Genomic DNA, 21,160 nt, shown 5'->3' with positions numbered 1-21,160 from the left:
TACTTTTTTTTGAATAACCTGTATAGTCACATGTTGTGTCAGAAGTGAATGTGGAACTGCTAGACTTGTGCTTTTAATCTCTGAAGTCCTAGCCACTAAGCCACTCTGGACCTTTTCCAGTCTTCAGTCGGTTTTATAGCTTCTTTCCTGAAGATGTTTTACAAAGCACATACTGAGATTACAACACAATTGAAATGAAATGCTTCACACGTGGAGAAGATGGATTGCAGCACAGTTTATATACAGTATCAAAGAAGAAGTTAAGTATATGTTTGGCACGGCAGAGGTGCCAAACTATAAAGCATAACTAGTTCAAAATCCACCACATACTGTATAGGGTACTATGCATTCTGTAGGACATGATCTCCCTATGTGTTTTTTTTTTTTAATCCCGATATTGATTTTATGGTCTTAGGGAGATGGTGCCTATTCAGGGAGTACTGGGGGCTGGTGGGAACCAACCAGCAGTTCATTGCAGGACAATCGGGTTAGCTTGTTAAAGAACTGGAAAAAAAAACTTCTAACAAGTCAAAAGATGATGATGTGCCCACAGAGTGGGTGAATAATAACTTTAATATAATGGGCTGGATATAAGTATTACATTTTTCAAGTGGGAGTAAAGCTGTATCATAACATCCATAATATTCGCAAACACTTTTAATAAGATTCATGTATGAGGGAGGTTGACATGTGAGTACCTGGAACCTATCCCGGCTACTTTGGGGTAGCTGAGGGAGGTACAAGGTAGAAGGTGTCCCTGGAAGAGACAGGGTGTCAGTCCAACAAAAGCTGTAAAGTTGCTGCAAGTCAAAATTAAAATATTCTTATTATATATGCAATTTGAAATTTTATCAGAAATGGATACATTATTTCACATCATTTAATAAATAATTCATTGCATCATCATCAATCATCATCCTCATGTAAAAGTGTTGGGTAGCCATCCGTGTTATATGTGTTATATACAAATAATAATAAAATAAGCATTTTCTTCTTCTTTTTTTTTAAAAGAAAGCCCTTTTCTCATAAAACTCTCCCTGGTGAACGTTCTGTCGAGGGATTAGGCGCCGGGATCTGTCATAGAACAGACACCTCCGGGGCCAGGCGCACGTGTGCGATTATCTGTGGGAGGCCACCCCCACCCCCACCCCTGCCCTTAGACAAAGGGGGCCCAGGGTCCAGATGGCGTGAGGAGGTTTCCCTCAGCACCCTTTGTCTCCAAAACTGGCTTTTGTCTGTGGAGAAAGCCACAAGGATTAACTCGTTGCATTCCGTTCTCCATTATGAGTCGCGCCCAAATCCTGCTCGTCCCCTTTTGTTTTGTGGCAAGTCGGCAGTTGAATGGCCGGCTGGGTGTCATAAGAGTTCAACTGCACATTTGCTGAATTGCGGCACCCATGTGGCTTGTTTTATTGGCAGAGTTTGCTGTTTATCACATTATGAGAGAAAACTTCCTGTTTAATTTGTTAATATATCTATTTGACAAATAATACATTATATACTTTTAAGTGTTTTGTAATGGTTTCTAGCCCCCCATGACCCTAACACATTCCTTAGTCATATTAAGCAGTTTCTGAGATAAGGTTTGATCTTTCTTCTGCCGTTTATCGTGCGTATTGTAGGTTTGACTTTTATCAGTCTTACTCTGAATGTTACATAATTGTTCCAGCAGGTCACAGTTCCTTCACAAATTTGGGACTGTGGAATAAGTGATGGCATCTTTAATAGTATAATCTGATCAAAACATGGTACATTCCTTGGTGATCACTGTCCTTTCTCCTTTGTCACTGTGGTCCACTTGGGACATTATGCTTGCCATGGAGCCCTGTGTCTCTCATTTGTGACCCAACCTCAGTCCCTCTGTGGCTGGTGAGTGCCGGCAACCTCACGTCTCATTTCATTGAGTGGCAGACAGATTTGCTTTGAGACTGTGATTGGTGTCCCTCAGGTTTTAGTCTGATGCGTCTGAAATCTCTTTAGTGCCACCTGATAAATGTGATAATGCTTCCTTACTCTGTTGTAGAACTATTGGCATGGTGTGTGGGAGCAGCCACATGTCCTGTCAATTGCCATTACCTGTCTCTAAGTGGCAGAGTTGAATGCTGTGTCACTGTACAAGAGTGGGTGATCTGACAAGATGTCTTTTATGCTGAACAGTGGCACACCCTAAACATCGTTGCTCGTGTTTTCTGTGTAGTTCCAGAGATATAGTTTGTCCAGTATAGTGTTAAATCTCAGAAACTCAGATGTCTAAGTTCAGTTGTTTTTCTTGGCCACTTGACAGAAATGCAGGCCCAATCAGTCAGTGAGACAGAATATTTGTAAAGCACAGAGTTGTTAATACCAGGGAAAGCAAGATGGTATAAAAGTGAAATTAATTTGGATGTGCTGCTAGTGAGATCTCCTTATCTTCTGAGCCACTTGTGATGTGTTGTGTAAATATCCTGGTCCTAGGGGTATTGTGTTAGGTGAGGGGTTAAAGCCTTGGTCATTTAGAGTATCTTCTAATGCAGGCTGTTTTGGCTCTCCACATGCTGCCCCATCTGAGGACAGAAGGTCTTGGCCACACTGAGCCCTTTGAAATGTGGTAGATAATGGTTTTGGTTCAGCATGGCTTGTTTCATGTCCCACTGATTCTTGCGCGATTAAGGGGTTTAAATTCTTGTCAGTAAGTGCACACCTTGAAATAACAGAACAGAGCTCCCCTGACATTTTGGACTTGCTGTACCATTGCATGTGAATTAAAGGTGCTGCCCCATTGGAAGGGGCAAGTTTCCAGGTACCATACAAATCTGTATGGAGACATCAAATACCTGAACCCACTGAAAAATACTTAGTTGAAGTATTATATGAGCAATTAGGTTCCTTGTCAGTCTGTGTGAGGGGTAACGCTGCCAATTTTACTGAGCATCAGGTAAAGTGGGGCATAGAACTTGGCTTAATGTTGACACTGAAGTTCTTGGGCTCACTGTGTTGTTTATAATGACTTGCGTAGTATCCCGAATGCCATTGCGCACTGAGGGCTGAAGCACCCGGTTGTACAAAGATTCATGGGGAGGGTTATAGGTACCACTAGAAGGAAATCACTGAACCTCTTCTGGTGTTAATTATGAAGTTGAGCTCCATGTTAAGACAGAAGCTGTTGGGTTACTTGTGCTGTTTCTGATGAGGCCAGTGAAGGTGATGGTGCCACAGAGATAGAAATAAGTGAAGAGGTTACTGGGCATCCTTAGCAATGCATTTTAAGTTTGTCTCTCCAAGCAGTATGTGGAGGTGAAGCTCCTTACCCCACGAAGTCTAATGTGATGCAGGATATTGAACATGGTCAGTCTAAAGCTCCTGTTTCCATTGTGCTTCTAGATGAAAGTGCTGGTCACATTTAACACTATTTAAAAGGTGAGACTGCTGAGCCCCTAGAAATTTGTGTGGTGGCATGAAGGTCCTATCCCTGCTAAACAGAATGTGAGAAGTGAGGTTTCTGACTCTACTGAATGTCTTATGACATGGGAAATGAAACTTTTTGATTCAGTTAGATTTATGTGGATGTTGAAGTATTTATGCCTGCTTCACCCGATGCTGGTCATACATTGCCTACTTTGATGTAAGGAGAGTTAAAGCTCTTGCTTGCCATCTTATAAGGCAGAAATATGTCAGCTGCCCTTGGTCAGTACTTTAGCATTAAACTTCATGGTCCTTTAAAGATCACTGCGTGTGGGTGATGCTTATTGGACTATAGATGCCAACTATGATAACGTCACACTGGCCCCCTGGGATTTGGGGTGTGCAAATGCAATGGTTTTATTTGAGTCCCCAGCCTCCATGGCTTTTGATAAGAACTGGGTCTTTCTCATGCTGATAAGTGCATTCATCTCCAGCAGTTGTGATGGTCATTTTGAGACACGTGGGATCTTCTGGTCATCTTATTGTCTCTAAATGTTTCATGCAGAATGCTCCTTTGCCTTTGTGGTGCCCCCTTTTTTGAACAGTTCATTCAAATGAAAGCTGTTAAACATCATCCCAAGTTTAATGCAGTCTTTTTAAGATTGTGTTCTTTTGTTCCTTCTTTTGTGCACGTACCACTGCATTTAATGTTATGCTTTTGTCTTATTGATGTTCTTATGAAAGATGCTACATCATTTCTCTTTCTTTTGTCATTCTACAGTGTATTTTGGGATCTATACTGTGCAGCACCAGACAGAAGGGAGACATGCGAACATTCAAGTGAAGCCAAGGCTTTCCATGACTATGTGAGTACCCAGTGGACCGAGTGCTTGGGGTATGCATGTGGGCACAGCTCTTTTGAAAAGCATTTGGAGGGAGAGCAATGGGAGTAGCTACCTTTCCCCACAACATTCTCTTTGTGGATAAGTTTGGCACTTTGATTGGCTGTTCAGTTTGTCAGTAAAATAGTGATTTCTGACTGACTAACGGCAAAATTGTGGGTTTGCATTGTAATTTGAGGAATGTATTTGTTATGATAGTAGGCTATCTGAAGACTTGATCTTCTCAGTTTTGGTCAGAGTATTCACACCTCACTCTTCTTAATAATCTTACACTAAGGTTAAGTGTTGACTTTTTCTTTCTGGAAAGGCTCCCCTCATAATTGTACAGGAGGACGAATCAGACCTTATAGTGCATTGGGCAATACAGTACAGTCCTTTGATTTAGGGATGCCGATTTAGTTTAGCCTTTCATGACATAATTTCAGTGTTTGGAAATTGCTTGGATGTCTAGAAGGATTGTTAGATTCTTTATATATATATATATATTATATAATATATAGTGCCTTATCTCTTCTTCATTCCCACCTGCTTTATGCTAGACAAGGTACTAGAGGAGCACTTCATTTCAGACCTGTGCACCCAAGGGATTTCATGACATCATGCGAGGAAAAGGGTTAAATTAATCTATGACAAACCAGTGCCCTGCAGGACGAGCGGCCAGCCAGCTCAATCTGACCTATTTTCTCATTGTGCTTTATTTATTTATTTATTTATTTAAAAAGTGTGAGGGGGGTGGAATGGAACTAAGTTGAGTCGAGGCAATCCCTGACCAATGCAGCTTTTCAGCCCTGCAACCAGCTTCAGGAATTCTTTGGGGATGGAGGGCGGATTAATGGCTTGGCTGTCAGGCCCCCACATTAATCCCTTGTATAATTCTGCTTGAATCTGATTCACACATTTAGAAGCGCTTAGCGTTTTGTCGTCTGCCTCGGAAGCTTCACCGTCACACAGCTGAAATTCACATGGTGCAGTGCTATGTGACCTGGGTGAGAGTTGCCCTTGTCATTATGTCATTATTAGCACTGTGTGTTTGTCGTTGATTGGAATATAGAAAACTGAATGGATGAACAATGTTCTCTTTGCTGATATCCCAATCCGAAGCTTTCCCCAAATCATTCCAGATTCTACTTATGACTTCCAGTGTACTCTTTACCCCCAATCGTCATTTTTTTTTTTTCCTTAGTATATCAGTTTTCCACCCAAAATCAAAGTCCCAGGGCAGCCCCTAACTCCCAGTGTGTCTCTTATCATATATTAATCCTATCCCTTTGGTGTCTTGTAATCATTTTGCAGAGGTTTGTCTTCCAGTTAAAACTTGGGCTCCTTCTGTATCACCAGTGTGCATGCCAGTTCAGCTCCTCATTCTCTGTGTGTTCCAGATCAGTTTCAGATTTCTTACCAAATAAAGATGTTGTGCCTAGTTAACATCCCAGTTTAGCCATTTTATTCTTAATCTGGCACAGTTCAGCCCAGACTACGAAGAGTGTTTTTGTCTTCATATCCCAGAATATTCTCAAATTGTCACCAGTTTAGACTATTCGTGTGTCCCTAATTCAGTTCAGCCCGTAATTCTCAGTGTTTCATTTTTGTCTCCTTACTCCTTATGCATGTCCAGTTGTTATACCAGGGTGTCCAAGTAATCTTCTAATTAAATCCTTGACTCCCACTTGTTCTTATATCTCTATTTTCCCATACTTTTCAATATATCAGAGTTCAGTCCCCCAAATCTCAAGTGTGAATCCTATTCAAACCCCTGGAATGTCCTGAAGTTGTCACCCAATCGAGACCTTAAAATCTGTGTTTGCCCAGTTTTTGATTCCCAAATTCGCCTGTTTGCTACCACTGTATATCTGAGCTATAATAAATGCATTTTTTTTAAACAAGTAGCAAACTGGACCCTCATCCTTGGGATGTCAAATTCATGTGTATTGCTGATGGTGAGGGCATTTGGGTTTGTTATGTGGAGTTGAGATGTTATGGAAGTTGTATGAATGAAAGGCACTATAGAAATGGCAGGAAGTGACAAAGCTGTTCTGCTACAAGGGGCAGGCTCTCCCATCTGTCCAATCTTTGCCTTTTTTATGTGCTTCTCCTTTCTCTTTACTTCTCTGATTTGACGCAACGCGTGTCACCCTCGCGCCATATGCTCTTGTCTCCCTCTCGTTTTTGTATTGATTGGTTTTTCTGGCTCCCTGCCATCCATGCCCAGTGCTGTGTGTGTGTGTGTGTGTGTGTGTGTTGGGGGAGGAGCTGCATAAAATAAGGAAAACAAGAACCAGGAGCAGGGGGTTCTGGGGGTGTGGCAGATAGGGCAGACACCTGCTGTGTGGCAATCACTCTCCTCTGATAGTTGGGTCGGTCAGCTCCAAAAAATAAATCTTGTTCTGAAAGATGAAGAAGGGGGAGGGGGGATTTGGAGAAAGAGGGGGTGGTTACTAGTGAGCCAGAACAGGTGAAGTCATCAGTGGTCCTGGAGGAAATGGTGTGTTGTGTAGGCAGGAGCAGGATGGGAAAGTGTTAACCCCTCCACCTTGTCAAACCACCCCCCCCCCACCCCCAAGGTCTTGGCCGCTTGGGAGCTGCTTATGTACATGCGCAGCAGATTGCAGTGGCATCATTAATATTTGATTTGAGCTTTGAGCAGAGTGCGTGTGTGTGTGTGTGTGTGTGTGTGTGTGTGTGAGCGCGCACACGCACACTAGCATGTGCTTGTGTATATGTGTGCGGCCCCCCCCTCTGGGACCCTCGCAGCACATGAATAATTTTATTAGAGCTGAGTGCAGATCCTGGGCCTGTCTCGGGGGAACGAGGCAGCCAGCCAGCCAGCCAGCTCTACACCGAGAAAAGCGGAGAGCGGAGTGGAACAATTTAAGAGAGATGGAAGGGGAGGCTTCTGGCCTGGGCATTAGCCCAAAGCTCCCCAATCCTGAATCAGCTGCCAATCCCCGCCTGGTCTTTTCATTCACAAAGGCAGTTGTTGTCAGGTTTACTGCGGTTCTAACCCACAGATACTTGTATATTTGCTTGTTCATCTATTGAAACGTATATATAAAATCATTTAACATGGGTACAGATACAGGCTTATAGATCAAGGAGATGCATGTATAAAAAATTACATATATGTTATAAATACAGACAAAATAAGGTGACGATTTGAGGATGATGAGGGTGAAGAAAAAAAAAAAAAAGCAAAGTGACCAAAATAATGGGACATGGTACTAGCCAAGCAATTCTTTAGAGCACTTCTGTTGAGGAAGCTCTAACCTCAACAGTCACAGGTTCAACAATGAACAGCAACTTACGGCCTCTTAAAATACCAAGCAAGGCAGTAGGGTTCTGAGCCAAGAATGGAAGTGATGTCAGAGGTATTCCCATTGGGAGTTGAAGGAGGTAAAAAAGAAAGGAGTCAGCAGCTGTGTCGTACCACCCTCAGGATCTGACTTTCCTACCTTACCAATGCCCTGAAGATGCTTCCTAGTTGCATGCATCTCAAAAGTGTACAAACTTAACTACATATGTGGACAGAGAGAATGTGATTAAAAATATGAATGGAGATATGCAGGAATTTATACAAATGCACATGTACAATTGAAAGCCAACATAGGGAAAAATTGTATGCCAGGGGTCCTGGAGGGCTGCAGTGGCCACAGGTTTTTGTTTCGGCCAATTTCTTAATTGGAAACCATTTGTTTGCTTCTAAAGAAATGCACCTTTTGGGCTTCATTTTAATTAACTTGTTTAACTGCGAGTACCCAGTAGGTGGTTTCAACTGGAACACCCCAGAAGCTGGATTTCCTACTTGAAAGTCAGGAGAGCCTCACCAACTGCCACTTCAAAATCCAAGATGGTTGCACCATACATCAACAGAAGTGTGAGCTGTCATATTATACTGTTTGTTAGCACTTCTGTCTATTTGTGTCTCTTTAAATCAGTCGTACACACAGTTCTGTCCAACTTTCTTCTGCACACGTGTTGCTAAGGTGTTTGAATGTGCAAAGTACCACATAATACATTGTTCAGTAGTCTGTGTTCGGAAAGAGCAAACAGTGCAAAAGTTTTCCTGGAGGTGTCTGTATTGGTTACTGGAATATGGTCAACCTGGGTGTGACATTATTCCCAGGACTGACTTCCAAGGTAAATGGAACACAACATCAGAATCCTGCTTGTTTTAGTTTTATATAGCTGTATTCAAGATTTAATTGTTTCCTATTTTCAAAACTAGCCACCAGTTAATAAAGAGATGCAAATGACAAAGGATCCACCAGCTCTAACACTAACTTGGTCCCATTTAAGCCTGTGTATATGCATCACGAAGTTAGATATGTTCATATAATGTTGATTAATAAATGAGTGAAAAAAGTGAAGGATCTAAACATACAACTGGTTCCGGTCCACAAAAAATATGAATAATGTTTTCAGAAAAGGAAAATCTACAGTGTAATAAAGAGATTTGACTTGGTAAAATGAAAGCACTAACAAAGCCATATAATTAAATTTGACGTTTTCATTATCGTGAATGTTTGACTAATGAAAACTTTCAGCCACTACTGCTGTGATTGGGGACCCTTTGTGTAGTTGTAATATACAACTAGGTTTGTGTATATGTAGATAATGTGTATATATATGTGTAATTATGTATGCTGCTATATCTCTAGGCAAGCATTTGTGTGAGGCGCACTAATGCTTTAACTTCTTCTTCTTCTTTTGTGTTCGATCACAACAGTTTTATCGGGGAAGTGTAGATAGCCAAGTTTCTTCCCATGCCAAACTGGCTGTTGTCTTCCATCTCAGGCAACAGAGTTTTTTTACCTCCCCAAGGATAACTGCCTTACTGAGCTTTCAAATTTAGCCATCTAGTTATCCATAGCTGTCTTTCGCCTTTGCAACCTTTTGGAAGAAACATTTTCCTCTTATACTTGCTCTGCCATTGGGGTCTGGTTATCTCACAAGTGTGGGGTATTGACCTTGGGGCCCTCTTCCCCTTCATGAGTTTTCCTTCTCCTTGGTAGATTACCAAGGTTTACAAGCTCCATTTTTCCAGGTTTGAAATGAGAGTTTTCTGAAATGATCACCTCAGAATCAGAATATCTTTATTGTCATTGTAACAAATACAATGAAATGAAGTGCAGTCCCTACAGTGTCAAAATATAAATAAAGTATAATTAAAAAAAGGATGAGAAGAAATAAGGTAGAACACAAACATTCAACATAAGACCTTAATTGCACATGAACACTATTGCACAAGATGTCATATACAGTATTGCACTGCTGCATTGGAGATGCTTAGGTGGCATTCATTGCCCTAATAGCAACAGGGTAGAAACTGTTTTTCAGTCTATTAGTCTTTGTTTTAATGTTTCTATTGATGGGCCTGATGTCATGAGCGGGGTGTGAGGAGTCTTTTAAGATGTTTTCTGCTTTCCTAAGGCATCGAGAGCTGTGCAGTTCATCCAAAGAAGGTAAAGAACAGCCAATGATCTGCTGGGTAGTCTTTATGATCCGCTGAAGTGTTTACCTCTGCGCTGTTGTGCAGCTGGAAAACCACACGCAGAGGTAGTAGCACAGGATACTCTCAATAGAGCAGCGATAGAAGGACACCAGCAGTTTTTGGGGGATGTTATTTTTCCTGAGGACCCTGTGATGTAGGGCTAACACACTCGGTCAATACAGGTTAAGGATTACAGTTTTCCTTCTCTGGGACTATGTTGGTTCATGGCACCTTTTTCTATGTTATCCAGTGCAACCTTCCTTAAAGTAGAGTTACCTCATCCACTACCGAGAGACGTGCCTTTATGCCATCTAGTCCTAGTGCAAGGGATACAAAACCAACACTAAACACATGTGAATATGCCGTCAGGCATGCACTCAAGCATGATGTAAAATTGGACAAGCACTCATACAGTTGCCCACAAAAACGCCACCCACAAGTGCCCTTTCATTGTCTGTCTGATTTTATGTTTCACTAATGACATTTGAATGAGTACCACCAGGAGATGGGCTTTTTCCTTGCTTCCTCACATAACTTTTTGAAGAAGTTTGGCCATGGTGCCACCCCTCCTGCAGTGATTAAATGACAGATTCCCGTGTTATAGGTCATTGCTGCCTTTCATCAACTTTTTTGTCTTTTGAGTACTTGAGTAAGGCAGGCAGTTCATTTTTGGCTATGCTTGACACTGCTTTTGTTGCCCCCTTTGCTCTGCCCACCTCAGGTGGCACAGAGCTGGCTGTCATTTGCAGAATGGCTTGCTTAATTGCAAACAAACGACCCGGCTGTGTTTTGGACTTGGATGCCGGCCTGTCTGGTGTTCAGAAACCCTTGCCTGTATCGTCTGGGTGCCATGCCAGTCACACACATGCTTACTGCAGCTGGATGTTTTAAAATGCTTTGTAGTAGCTTGCTGTCTTTTTAGGGAGACGCGGAAATGATTCCAGAGATTATCCATTTAATTTCTAATCTCCTCTGCTGACCGCTTCGGATGACGTTTATTTTATATGTAAATTCTGTGAAAGGCGCTATGAAAGTAAAGCCTTACTTTCCTCTTCCTGTTCGTAGCTCTTGCAGTTGGTATTGCGCATCAGGATTTATTGCAAGTTTGAGCGATTTTCTTTGTAATGATGCCCACCATTTGTCCTCATTGTGAAACTTGGCAGCCAGTCATGCCAGAGTTAAATGGTTTATATTTCAGGGCATCCATTCTTAATACCTCACAGGTGGCGCAGTGGTAGTGCTGCTGCTTTGCAGTAAGGAGACTGTGGAAGATTGTGGGTTCGCTTCCCGGTTCCTCCCTGTGTGGATAGCGCTTTGAGTACTGAGAAAAGCGCTATATAAATGTAATGAATTATTATTATTATTATTATTATAAAACTGAGAAAGAAATTAAAAAATTGTGAGATGCCAAGCTCCTTGTTTCCAGTTCATGGGCAAGCTAAGAAAGTGGGCATGGACATTAGGATAGACGGGTGTGGTCACATAAGCTTCTTCATCTCAGATTACACACAGACGGCAACCTGACTGGGATTTGAACCCAGTCATAGCTGCTGGTGTAGTTCGCTTTTGGGCTGATCCTTTAGTACAGTGTGATAAAGTAGCAGTTGTAAAAATATATAACAAAAAGAAATGAAAAAACAAAAATAATAATACAAAAATATTGAAAAATGATGATGAGCAAATATTACATACTTAATGTGTGAAAACAAATAAAATAGTGAAAACGGTTATGAACCAAAATAAAATACAAAGGCAACAATTAGTACCAACAAATACTTAAAATAATCAAAACAGTTGTGATGTAAAGTTCAGCATCTTGCTGTGTCTTCAAGTAGATAATCCAGTGCTAAAGATAACAGGATTAGCAGGAGTTAGCAAATGACAAATTGTAAAAAAGAGTTTATAAAAGTCCAGTGGTGATATTGAATAATAAGGCAGTGTGGTGTAGTGGTTAAGGCTTGGACTTCAAACCCTAAGGTTGTGGGTTCAAATCCCACTACTGACACTGCATGACCCTGCGCAAGTCACTTGACCTGCCTAAGCTCCAACTGGAAAACCAAAAGAAGTGTAACAAATTGGATCATAAATATTGTTGTAAGTCACCTTGGATAAAGGCAAAAGCCAAATAAGTAAATAATAAATAACAAAGACCTGCAACCAAAGTTCATCAAAGATCCAGCGATGTCCGCACACCCTACAGAAAATGACAGACCATATATATCTCTACATAGCACCATTAAGACAAAAACGATTTAATGGTGTTATTTTGTTTTATCAAAAAACACATAGATGAAGCAGCTTAAAGTAGTTTAAAGTGAAGTTGTGATAAAGTGTAACAGTCTGTGGTTCAATCATATCAGAATCTTCTCTGTGAACGATATATTAATGCTGTTAATAAACAGTGATATTTATAGGTAACATCATACTTACAAATGGAATTGTATCAACATATTGTGCCAGAAGGAAACAATTACAAAGAAATAACAGATTTCACCCCAACATTCATCTACATGGGTCATCTACAAAAACACTTCAGTAAAGAAAAAAATAATTAGGAATATTAAAAAATAATAATAATAATGACCAAACTCGACAGAGTACTCGAGAATAATGCTGGAAGATCATATGGACAGTTGGCCCACTGCTCCAGTCCCTGCCCTAACAACAGCAGGATACATTTTATTAGAAGCAGAACAGATCGTTAAGCCCACCTAGAGGCACAGTATTCCATTTGTAAATAGACGAAGCTTCATGTTTTAAGGAGTTTTGTAATGTTCCACCATTAGAATTAGATTAGATAAAACTTTATTAATCCCAAGTGGAAAATCGGATGCATGCAGCAGCAGAAGAAACATAAAAAACAAGGATACTGACTCACAGGACAGATCATACAGCCAATCAATCAATCAATCAATCAATTGATAAATAAGTTTATTTTTATTTAATTAAGAGTGCTTTGGGTGGAAGCATCCAATTTTGCCACCATCCTCTTTTCCACAACAGCTTACAGTGTGTCCAAGGTTTGCTCTGTGATGGAGCAGTCTCTCCATTGTTCTTCTTTTGTGCTCAAGTTGCTACCCCAGGAGACGTCCGCATAGAACACCACACAGGCTGCTATGGACTGGTAGAACATTTCCAGCCGCTTACTGCAATCGTCAAAAGATCAGAGTCTCCTTAGGATATACATTCTGCTCTGGCCCTGCTTGTACAGAGCTACTGTGTTTGTCAGACCAGTCCAGTTTTTTGTTGATGTGAACCTCTAGGTACTCGTAGCTCTCCACCACTTCCACGTCCTTGCCCTTGACAGTGACTAGTCTCAGAGGGTCCTTGGTGTGTTGGAAGTGGTGTTTTAGAATCTTAGTGTAGGCTAAACTAGTGAGTGTGACTGACTTTCTTTCACATTTTGTTTACATATTGCTCTTGTGTTGTAAAATTATATATATATTGGTGTGTAGGGGAAAAATGTGCTACATGTGTGTGTGTTTTTTGTTTTTGTTTGGTATTTTATCACTATTACTAGTCTGAGGAGACATGAATGTAAGAACTACATTGTCCTATGTACTGTACACACAACAGTAAACTTGAAACAATGTATTTGGTGTTACTTTCCAACCGATTTCTAAAAGTTAATCACTAGCACCCTAATATTTAAGGAATTGCCCCTGGGAGCATTGGAGCAGCAGCTACAGCTGCTTTTTCCCCACAAAAGTGAATTAGGGAAGTACTTGAGGCAGTCATGCAAAGGCACTTTTACTGCTCAGTCCTGTATAAGCAAAGTGCTAATTCACATAAATGGGTATTTATTTTGATCTGAAGAACATTTGTATATTATTGGAAATAACACAAAAAATGTATTTCAGAGGTGCTCTAATCATGGGAAAATTATAGATTGTTACCACGTTCATTAATGCATGAGTGAGTGATATAGAAACAGTTCATCCATACTAGGCAGCCCATAAAGGTTTAAAATCTGAGAACTTCTTTGAAGGAGAAAAGATCAATAATGCTTCAGACTGTGCAACATAAAGGTTTGCAATGCCAAGTTAAAATTAGCCCCCATTGCTGTACCCCTATGTTGCAGAAAAACTTAAAAGAAGTTCCACTGCATAGCAAGGAAGACCTTTCAGTATGTGGCAGGCCGTTGTGCTTGAGCCATACATTCTCCATCCATGCTCTCTCCTACACACCCTTGCACAGAGCCAGATTTAAGATGACTTTGCAGCACAGTAGGAAGCGATTGTGTTCCACCCGAGGAAAGGGAGCGCTCACTGTGAAGCTTTGATGTTCACTCTGGGGCACCCTTATTTGGGCCCCCCTTGGCATGTAGGACTTTCTTCAGGATTATGGCTCTTTAATAGTGGAGCAGTCTTTACACTCACACCCCACCCCCAAATTCACCCCCACTGCCGATCAAGGGAGTGATGTAGCGACCTGACCCGTTGTTATGGTGATAGTTTTCCCTGAGGGTAGTTCAGTGAGTCTTGATTGGTCATTGGGGTGGGGGTGGGGGGGTCAATGCAGACAGTAAAGAAAACCCCATTCTCTCGATGAGCTTGGCAGCCTACATGTAAGAAGTTGGAATAGAAGGCTGTGTTTTGGGGAAATTACTGCTAATTTTTGTATTGCACAGACCCGTGTCATTTCTGTCTGATTTTTATCTTTACATTCTCATAATTTTTTCTGCAAACCACATGAAGCTCAAGACAAGAAGAGCTGCTTTTCAGATGGACCATCTTTGGGAGTTCATAGAGTCAATAGTGCATGGACTCTAGAGAGCTCGTAAGTGCTTAGTCTTGGACTTCATAGTCTGCTATGTTTAGCAGATGTTTGACAAACTTTGACTTACACTGCTCTATGTTCTTCATCCCGTCCTGGCTTTTCCATTTATCTATTTATTTTTGCATTCCCTCATTTGGTTTTGGCAGGCATTATGATGCTTGAACAGTTCTCCACTCTCCTTGGTCATTGTCCTCACTTAGTTCTTCCCTGCATATGATTGTACTTTTTTTTTTTTTTTTTTTTCTGAAGATAGTCAATGGGTGAGCTGTTTCAGCTGGCAGAACCAAAGCCAGGGTGAGTGTGTCCTTCAATGACATCTCACCCAAGATGCATCTTTCAAGTTTGGCCTGCCACAGGATGAAGCCCTTTTGGTTTAATGAATGAATGAGTGAATGGAAGGATGGGATTGTGTGTGTGAGTGAGATAAGTGCACCGTTATGCATACACGCACACAAAGATCCATTTAATGAACGAACATTCAGCCTGGAGAATGCACCCAGATAATTGAGCCCCTGGCGGTTATTAAGCGTGCTCTTGGCAGACTGTCACAAGGCACTTTAAAATCATCCGTGCTTTATTTTGTAAACACTTGATTATCAAAAGTTGTGAACTTGAAGAGGGAGCAGCCCCTCCAGTCAGTTATAGAAGGCAAGCAAAGTATGTTTTGCCAATCCCATTTTTTTTTCTTTTTATGAGTTTTCTCAATGAGTAACAAACACACTCAAGTGATTTAGCTCCTTATAAATTCTCTCATTTAAAGGCTTTATTTTTCCTTCTGTAGTCTTTTTATAGCTTTGCTTTTGTGAAAGGAAACCAGGGCTTTCGAAGCTGGGGCGTAAAGTGATGAAGGGTTGTGGGTGAGTCGCCTATGTAGAGTCTTTGTGAAATGAACTAACTTTACCGCCCACAGATGCATTATCAGGTTTGTACGTAAAGCTTGGACAAGTTTTAAAAATTAAAGCCACGTCATTGATAGGATGTTCTAAATTGAAGACTTCAAAGATTGCCGATCAAAACTTGGTTTCTGAGCAGCACTTTTCAAGATGCTGGCAGGTTGAGGTCACAGTTTATGTTCTACCATGACGACACCAGAAGGGTTGTAAACAAAAGGAGGCTCTTCAGCCCATTAGTTCTTGAAGAGTGTGAAAGGTTTTGCAGCAAGTATGTGGCTAAACAGTTTGTTTGAGATCCCCTTTATCTGATGGACCGCTTCCTGGAAACACAATTTGTTTTGTTTCTTTTTTGACTGAAATTCATAGAAAGGAATTGCATTTCTGATTCACTACATGAAATTGGTGGTAACTCATGGGACTTCAGGTCTTTATAGGCTTTTTTGGCTTCCAATACTGAATAGTGTCTTTTCTCTATCTATCTTTTCTATTTTGAATTTCAGACTTAGTTACAGTAAACTTTTATTTTGCTTAACTTCCAAACACTGCGGCATTCCTAATGGGCTTTAGTAGAACCTGCTTTACCTCGATTCTCTTGCCAATTCTTTTTTTATCAGAAATATAAGAATTATACTTTCCCCATTGCTGCCTTGTACTTTTCCTATTATGAACCAATCTTGGGGATTTTTAATATACACTTGATAATATTTTCAGATTTGGAAATCCTGAAAGAAATTTGAATAACTCCTTAAATGGTAGGACATGTTCATTTATCACTTTTGTGGTATAAATCTCTCTTCCTTTACCAACCAAATATTTTTTGTCTTATTTTTCGGGAGTACGTTCTGACTCTGATTACCACCACTGTTTGTCACACTTACTTTTTATCTTCAGTCTCTAGTTGTGTCTTCATTTTTATTCTTTATCACTACACATTCTCTCCTTTTGGCAGAAGCTAAGGGGGCATCTTCAGTATATTGGCATCGAAGCATGGTTGAATAATGTTTGGAACTTGTTCATTTTTGTTTAAACACTGCGGTCTCTCTTATAACAGCCTGCGTTTGTAATGCTTCATATTTTAAATATAACCCGCTTTTTTTGCATCATCATGTAATCTCAAACGTTTGATTGTTGTTAATTTGCTAAATTATTTCTTTATTTTTTTTGAGAGTGTTTTTCTAAGTGCACCTCTGTCTCTACAACACTGCTCCTCTTTCAATTAACATGCTACCCATTTGGGAGTGACCCTGATTTTTTTGTTTCTTTAATTAATTATCACATGAATTTATTATTATTATTTATTTTTATTTTTTTAGTGATTCATTATTTTTGTAACCCCTGTCTTTTTTTCCCTCAGAAAACAAAATCCTTGTGGAAAAACAGGAGAATCCTATGAGAAATAAGTTTTATGTATTTCACATATTCACCTTTCCATGTTTTGCTTTTTTTCCAATACAAACTCCATCCCTATCGTGTGTTGACTGAATTTTATAACTTTTCAAAGAGCATTTTTATCCTCCATTTTTTGCATCCTGTATTTCCAGGTTCAGAAAGTTTTGATTTTCAGAGTGAATATATACTGTATATCTGTATATATCCCAATTAAGTGTATGCTATTTTCATTTTTAATTATTATTACATATTATACAACTGACCCATTTACATAACAAATGGCAGCTCCGGTAACAAAACATTTTATAACCAAAGTCATCATCTAACAGATTCTTGACAATTTTTAGAGAGATTTCTGCATTACTTGCTTCCAAATTAGGGTTAGGGCTTCTCATCATTTATTCCTGGAATATTTGCGCTTGTGAATTTTGATTATTCCACTTTTTTTTTTTTAACTTGAAAATGTTCACTTTCTTCACTTACGTTTGCTTCAGAGTAAATGTTTTTTTCTTTACCTTGAATTCCTTGACTAAAACGTAGATGAGGATTTTTTTTTATTATGCTTTTTGAGTGAATTGTACTGGTTCTGGTTTTTCGTAACTTACTAAGTTGTGACATTTTGAGGATTTTACTTTTTTGGACTGTCTTAAAGAATGTGCCACATAGTTGATAATTACCTGACTCTGTGATAACTTTCCAGTATAGTTTAATGTTTCTGAAAAAAAATCACATGCCCCACCCCTTTTTATGACCGCCAATAACATGTAATCTGACAGAACCAATGCTGAAAGAATTATTTCCAGGATGGCGAGATCAGCTAAAAGCTCCGCACTTTCTTTTTTTCCCATTCTGTCATGGTGCATGAAACTCGAGACATTGGACAGATGAGTCAATCTTCTTCATGTGAGGTCTCCGAAACATCCGTGTTCCTTATTTTCTGTATCTTCATTATATGCAGCTTGGGGCTCATTGGTTCAGAACCCACCCCCTACGTCTTAAGACAAAATTAAACCAGAGTTTCAGACTGGTTGGACTGAGTTGCTGGTGTGCCAGACTACACGAGACTGTGACACTACTGCCTCTGACTTGGCATGATTACCCAAATGAAGTCTGCCACTGACGAGGCCTTATGAATAAAGCAGTGGGTTGTTTTATCTTGCCAGTGAGTACAGAGAAGCGAGTAAATAGCAGTAGTGATATGAGGTGCATTTCTGTTGTGATGGAGCTCCATCTCTTACGGTACTTAGAGCAGCAGTTGAGTACAGGCACTCGGAAACCGCACTCCATCTTGTGCATGTTAGTAAAAATTGAAGGGATTCAAGTGAGAGCAATGTGTTGATTTTATTTAAATATACACAGAACAAATTTATCTCTGTACAAGACCCCTTGGATTTTTTTTTCTTGGTGCAAATTAAATTCCAGTTTTCTCATGAAAATCTTCAACTAAAGGGGACAAGTGACTGTCCAATCCCTTTGGAAAATCTGATAATGCATTTGCAAGTATCACGTTAAATTACTATATGCAGTGCACCGCTAAGATTTTTAATTGAAAGAAATGGAAAGGCATGCTCTTAGAAGCTGAATTAATTTTTAGGAGTAACACATGCCCTACCTTACCTTACCAGATTTATTAATGTTCAGTACTAGCTTAAAAAAAGGCATCGGGTGTCACTGGTTATGTGATTAGTAATATCTCGGAAACACCGTGCATTGGCTTTTTTAACTGTTAGGAAAAAAACAAAAAAAACAAACATCCCTCATTGTTTCGGTTTTGTACATACGTTTACCATACTGGCTCAGTTGCTTGGTGATTTCATTTTAATGGTAGTTTTCTATGTTGCCATTATTAATGGTGTTTTTTTTTTCTTTTAAAATAAGTTCACACTTCTGAGTAATCGTGCTTGTATTTTTTGCATAATGGTTTGATGCCCTCCCCACAGTGGAGAAAAACAGTTATGACAACCCAATTTATTGCATTACCAAGCAAACAGGCATAATCTCTTAACTTACCTGACATTCTTTGTTTGATGTTTTTTCCCCCCCTGATAAATTGTGTCCAGAAGGGCAGTGGTTGCAATGTACATCATCCGGTCTTTTTCAGTCAAAACTCTGTGATCCTCACATCAACATTTTAAAAGAGATCTAACTTTATTAACTGTTCAAGGTTCAGCAAAAGTGCTTCATCATTTCTTCACTTTTTTAGGAAATTGTACAGTAGTTTCACCAAGATGCAGGAGCGCAGATTGATCTGTTAGATAAAAGCAGTGGCACATCTAAGTGACTTCCTGCTGCCATTTTACTTCTTCAGTGGTCAGTCCTGTCTGCTGTTTGGTACACCTTCATATGCCTTCTGGCTGCTCATGTTTGTTTCATTTTGGCTGAAAATCTTTTTTTCTTCACCTTAAGCTGGCATCACATTATATGGCTTCTACTAGAAGGTATGTCAAACTTGATGACTGCAGTTTTTTTTAATTGCGTGAAGATGTCAAATTATATGACCAGGAGTTGCAAGGAATGACAGACTGTGCAACTCGGTGACTTTCAAGCACATTTCCAAAGTGTATCGCAAGCATTCCCCTTTTTCTGACAGCCTGACCATGCAACTGCTGTATAAATACTATCCAAGTATGGCAAGTTCAGTTGCAATTAAAACATGAGACAACAGATGAGCCTCTCTTCTGTTTGCAAGGCCCATATGTGCTTCCCTTTTTTCCTTTTGGTTGTATTGCATGCATTGTACTTCTGGATGTGCACCCTTTGCTTTTCCACTCTTGAACACACACAATACATTTGCTGTTATAGTTGTGTCCTTCCAGTTGCGATTTGAAACGACTTTAGAAGATCCTATTTTGCTTATACTAGAATCACATTAAATTGTAGTTGAGTTGCACACCATGTCAAACTACACGACTGTTCATTATGGCAGCATGTGATGATGTACTAAGATTAAGTAAATGAAGTCTGCAACTGAAAAACCCTGGAAACTATGCAGAGCAATGCATCCTTTAGTTGATGTTCTGTTCACATTCCTAAGATGATGCATCTCAACTGTCTTATTGACAAGTTAACTCTAAATTTTCTTCCTCACTGGTAATGCCATCATATCATTGTACTCTTCTAGTCATTTTCATCATATGTAGACATTTTTTTCTTTATCTAGTATTTGTCTGGAAATTGTTACGGTGATAACATCACATGACTCTCTTTTTCCATTCATAAGAATTACTAACACTTTGAAATTGCTTCATTTTTTTTTTTTTTTGCTTTTGGTCTCTCGTCTCCTGATTCACCAGTATGAGAAAACCCCCATATATGGTTTATACCAATAATCTTGTCTTGATGTCTAGTTATGTAAGATGCTGGGTTATCTTGTTGTCGGTACCCCCCACCCTAATTTCTGCCCTTCTAGGCCCAAAAAACGTAATTTCTAGGACATTTTTAACCTTAATTTGCGTAGGAAAAAACCCTATGATTAACAGTAAAGTAATAGGTGTCTTCAGCAGCAATAATCAGAAGGACTTGCAGTTGTACATGCCACATCAACTGACCCCAGGCGTTCACCCCCCCCCCCCCCAATGGAATACGATGGGTCAAAGTTACTCTTTTTGACAAAACTTTGGAAAAGTGGGTATTAGTAGTAGAGGCATGTGGAGTGTCATTTTATGCTATTTTGACACATTGCTGATCACAAATATTTTTGATATGTGATTCTTTACTGGTGGTCCTAGCCCTCTAAGGGTTACTCCCACAAGGTATAAAATAACAAGCATGTGAGGTTATGTTTTGACTGTTCCAAGGTCACTGATTATGAATATGATGTTATTTTTGATCCTTTGGTAGGTATTTAGCACTCTATGGACCACTATCAGTAGGATAGAAAACTGCTTGATATTTATTATAGCTGAAAATATTTAGACTTTAAACATTTAAATTGGAGCACACCAGGGTTAGATGTATTGGTAAGTGTTAAAAAAAACGAATTTTTAAAATGGTATGGTACCAGCATTTCAGAAGTAAATGTAGATAGCTAGATAACATAGTGTAGATGTGGAAAAATGTCCATTCTGTAGCTTTCGCAAAACAAACACACAGGCTTTGACACAATCAATTCTTCACAGGGTTTGATTTAAATACATTGCTTTGAGGCAATTGAGACTTCTTGGGGTAAACCCATGTATTGCTTTGTTGATTGCACACTTCACGCTATTAAGTAGGAAGCGGTGCAGTACATCAGGGAGGCTGAAGTAAGACGGGGTGTTTTGGACTTTTGGACCATTTTGGTACCAGTACTGAGGTCCGAAACGTGGGATCAGTACCAAAGTCAGAAT

At 39.8% G+C, this 21,160-nt stretch overlaps 1 protein-coding gene and 1 long non-coding RNA gene across 2 annotated transcripts in view; both read left to right on the top strand.

Annotated features, from left to right (window-relative positions):
- Positions 1-21,160, top strand: part of ssbp4 (single stranded DNA binding protein 4) — a 136,023-nt gene that overhangs the window by 57,653 nt on the left and 57,210 nt on the right. The window contains 1 exon segment of the mRNA XM_028816378.2: positions 4,163-4,247. Within this exon segment, the coding sequence (XP_028672211.1) occupies positions 4,163-4,247 (85 nt within the window).
- LOC127529936 (uncharacterized) lies at positions 10,808-11,429 on the top strand. Its single transcript, XR_007936536.1, has 2 exons — positions 10,808-10,994; positions 11,154-11,429. It is a non-coding gene; the product is annotated as an uncharacterized LOC127529936 (long non-coding RNA).

This window comes from Erpetoichthys calabaricus, chromosome 12 (assembly GCF_900747795.2).
Source record: "Erpetoichthys calabaricus chromosome 12, fErpCal1.3, whole genome shotgun sequence".
Taxonomy (NCBI): Eukaryota; Metazoa; Chordata; class Cladistia; order Polypteriformes; family Polypteridae; genus Erpetoichthys; species Erpetoichthys calabaricus.
Note: the sequence above shows the minus strand (reverse complement) of the source record. Positions and strands in the feature narration are given on the sequence as shown.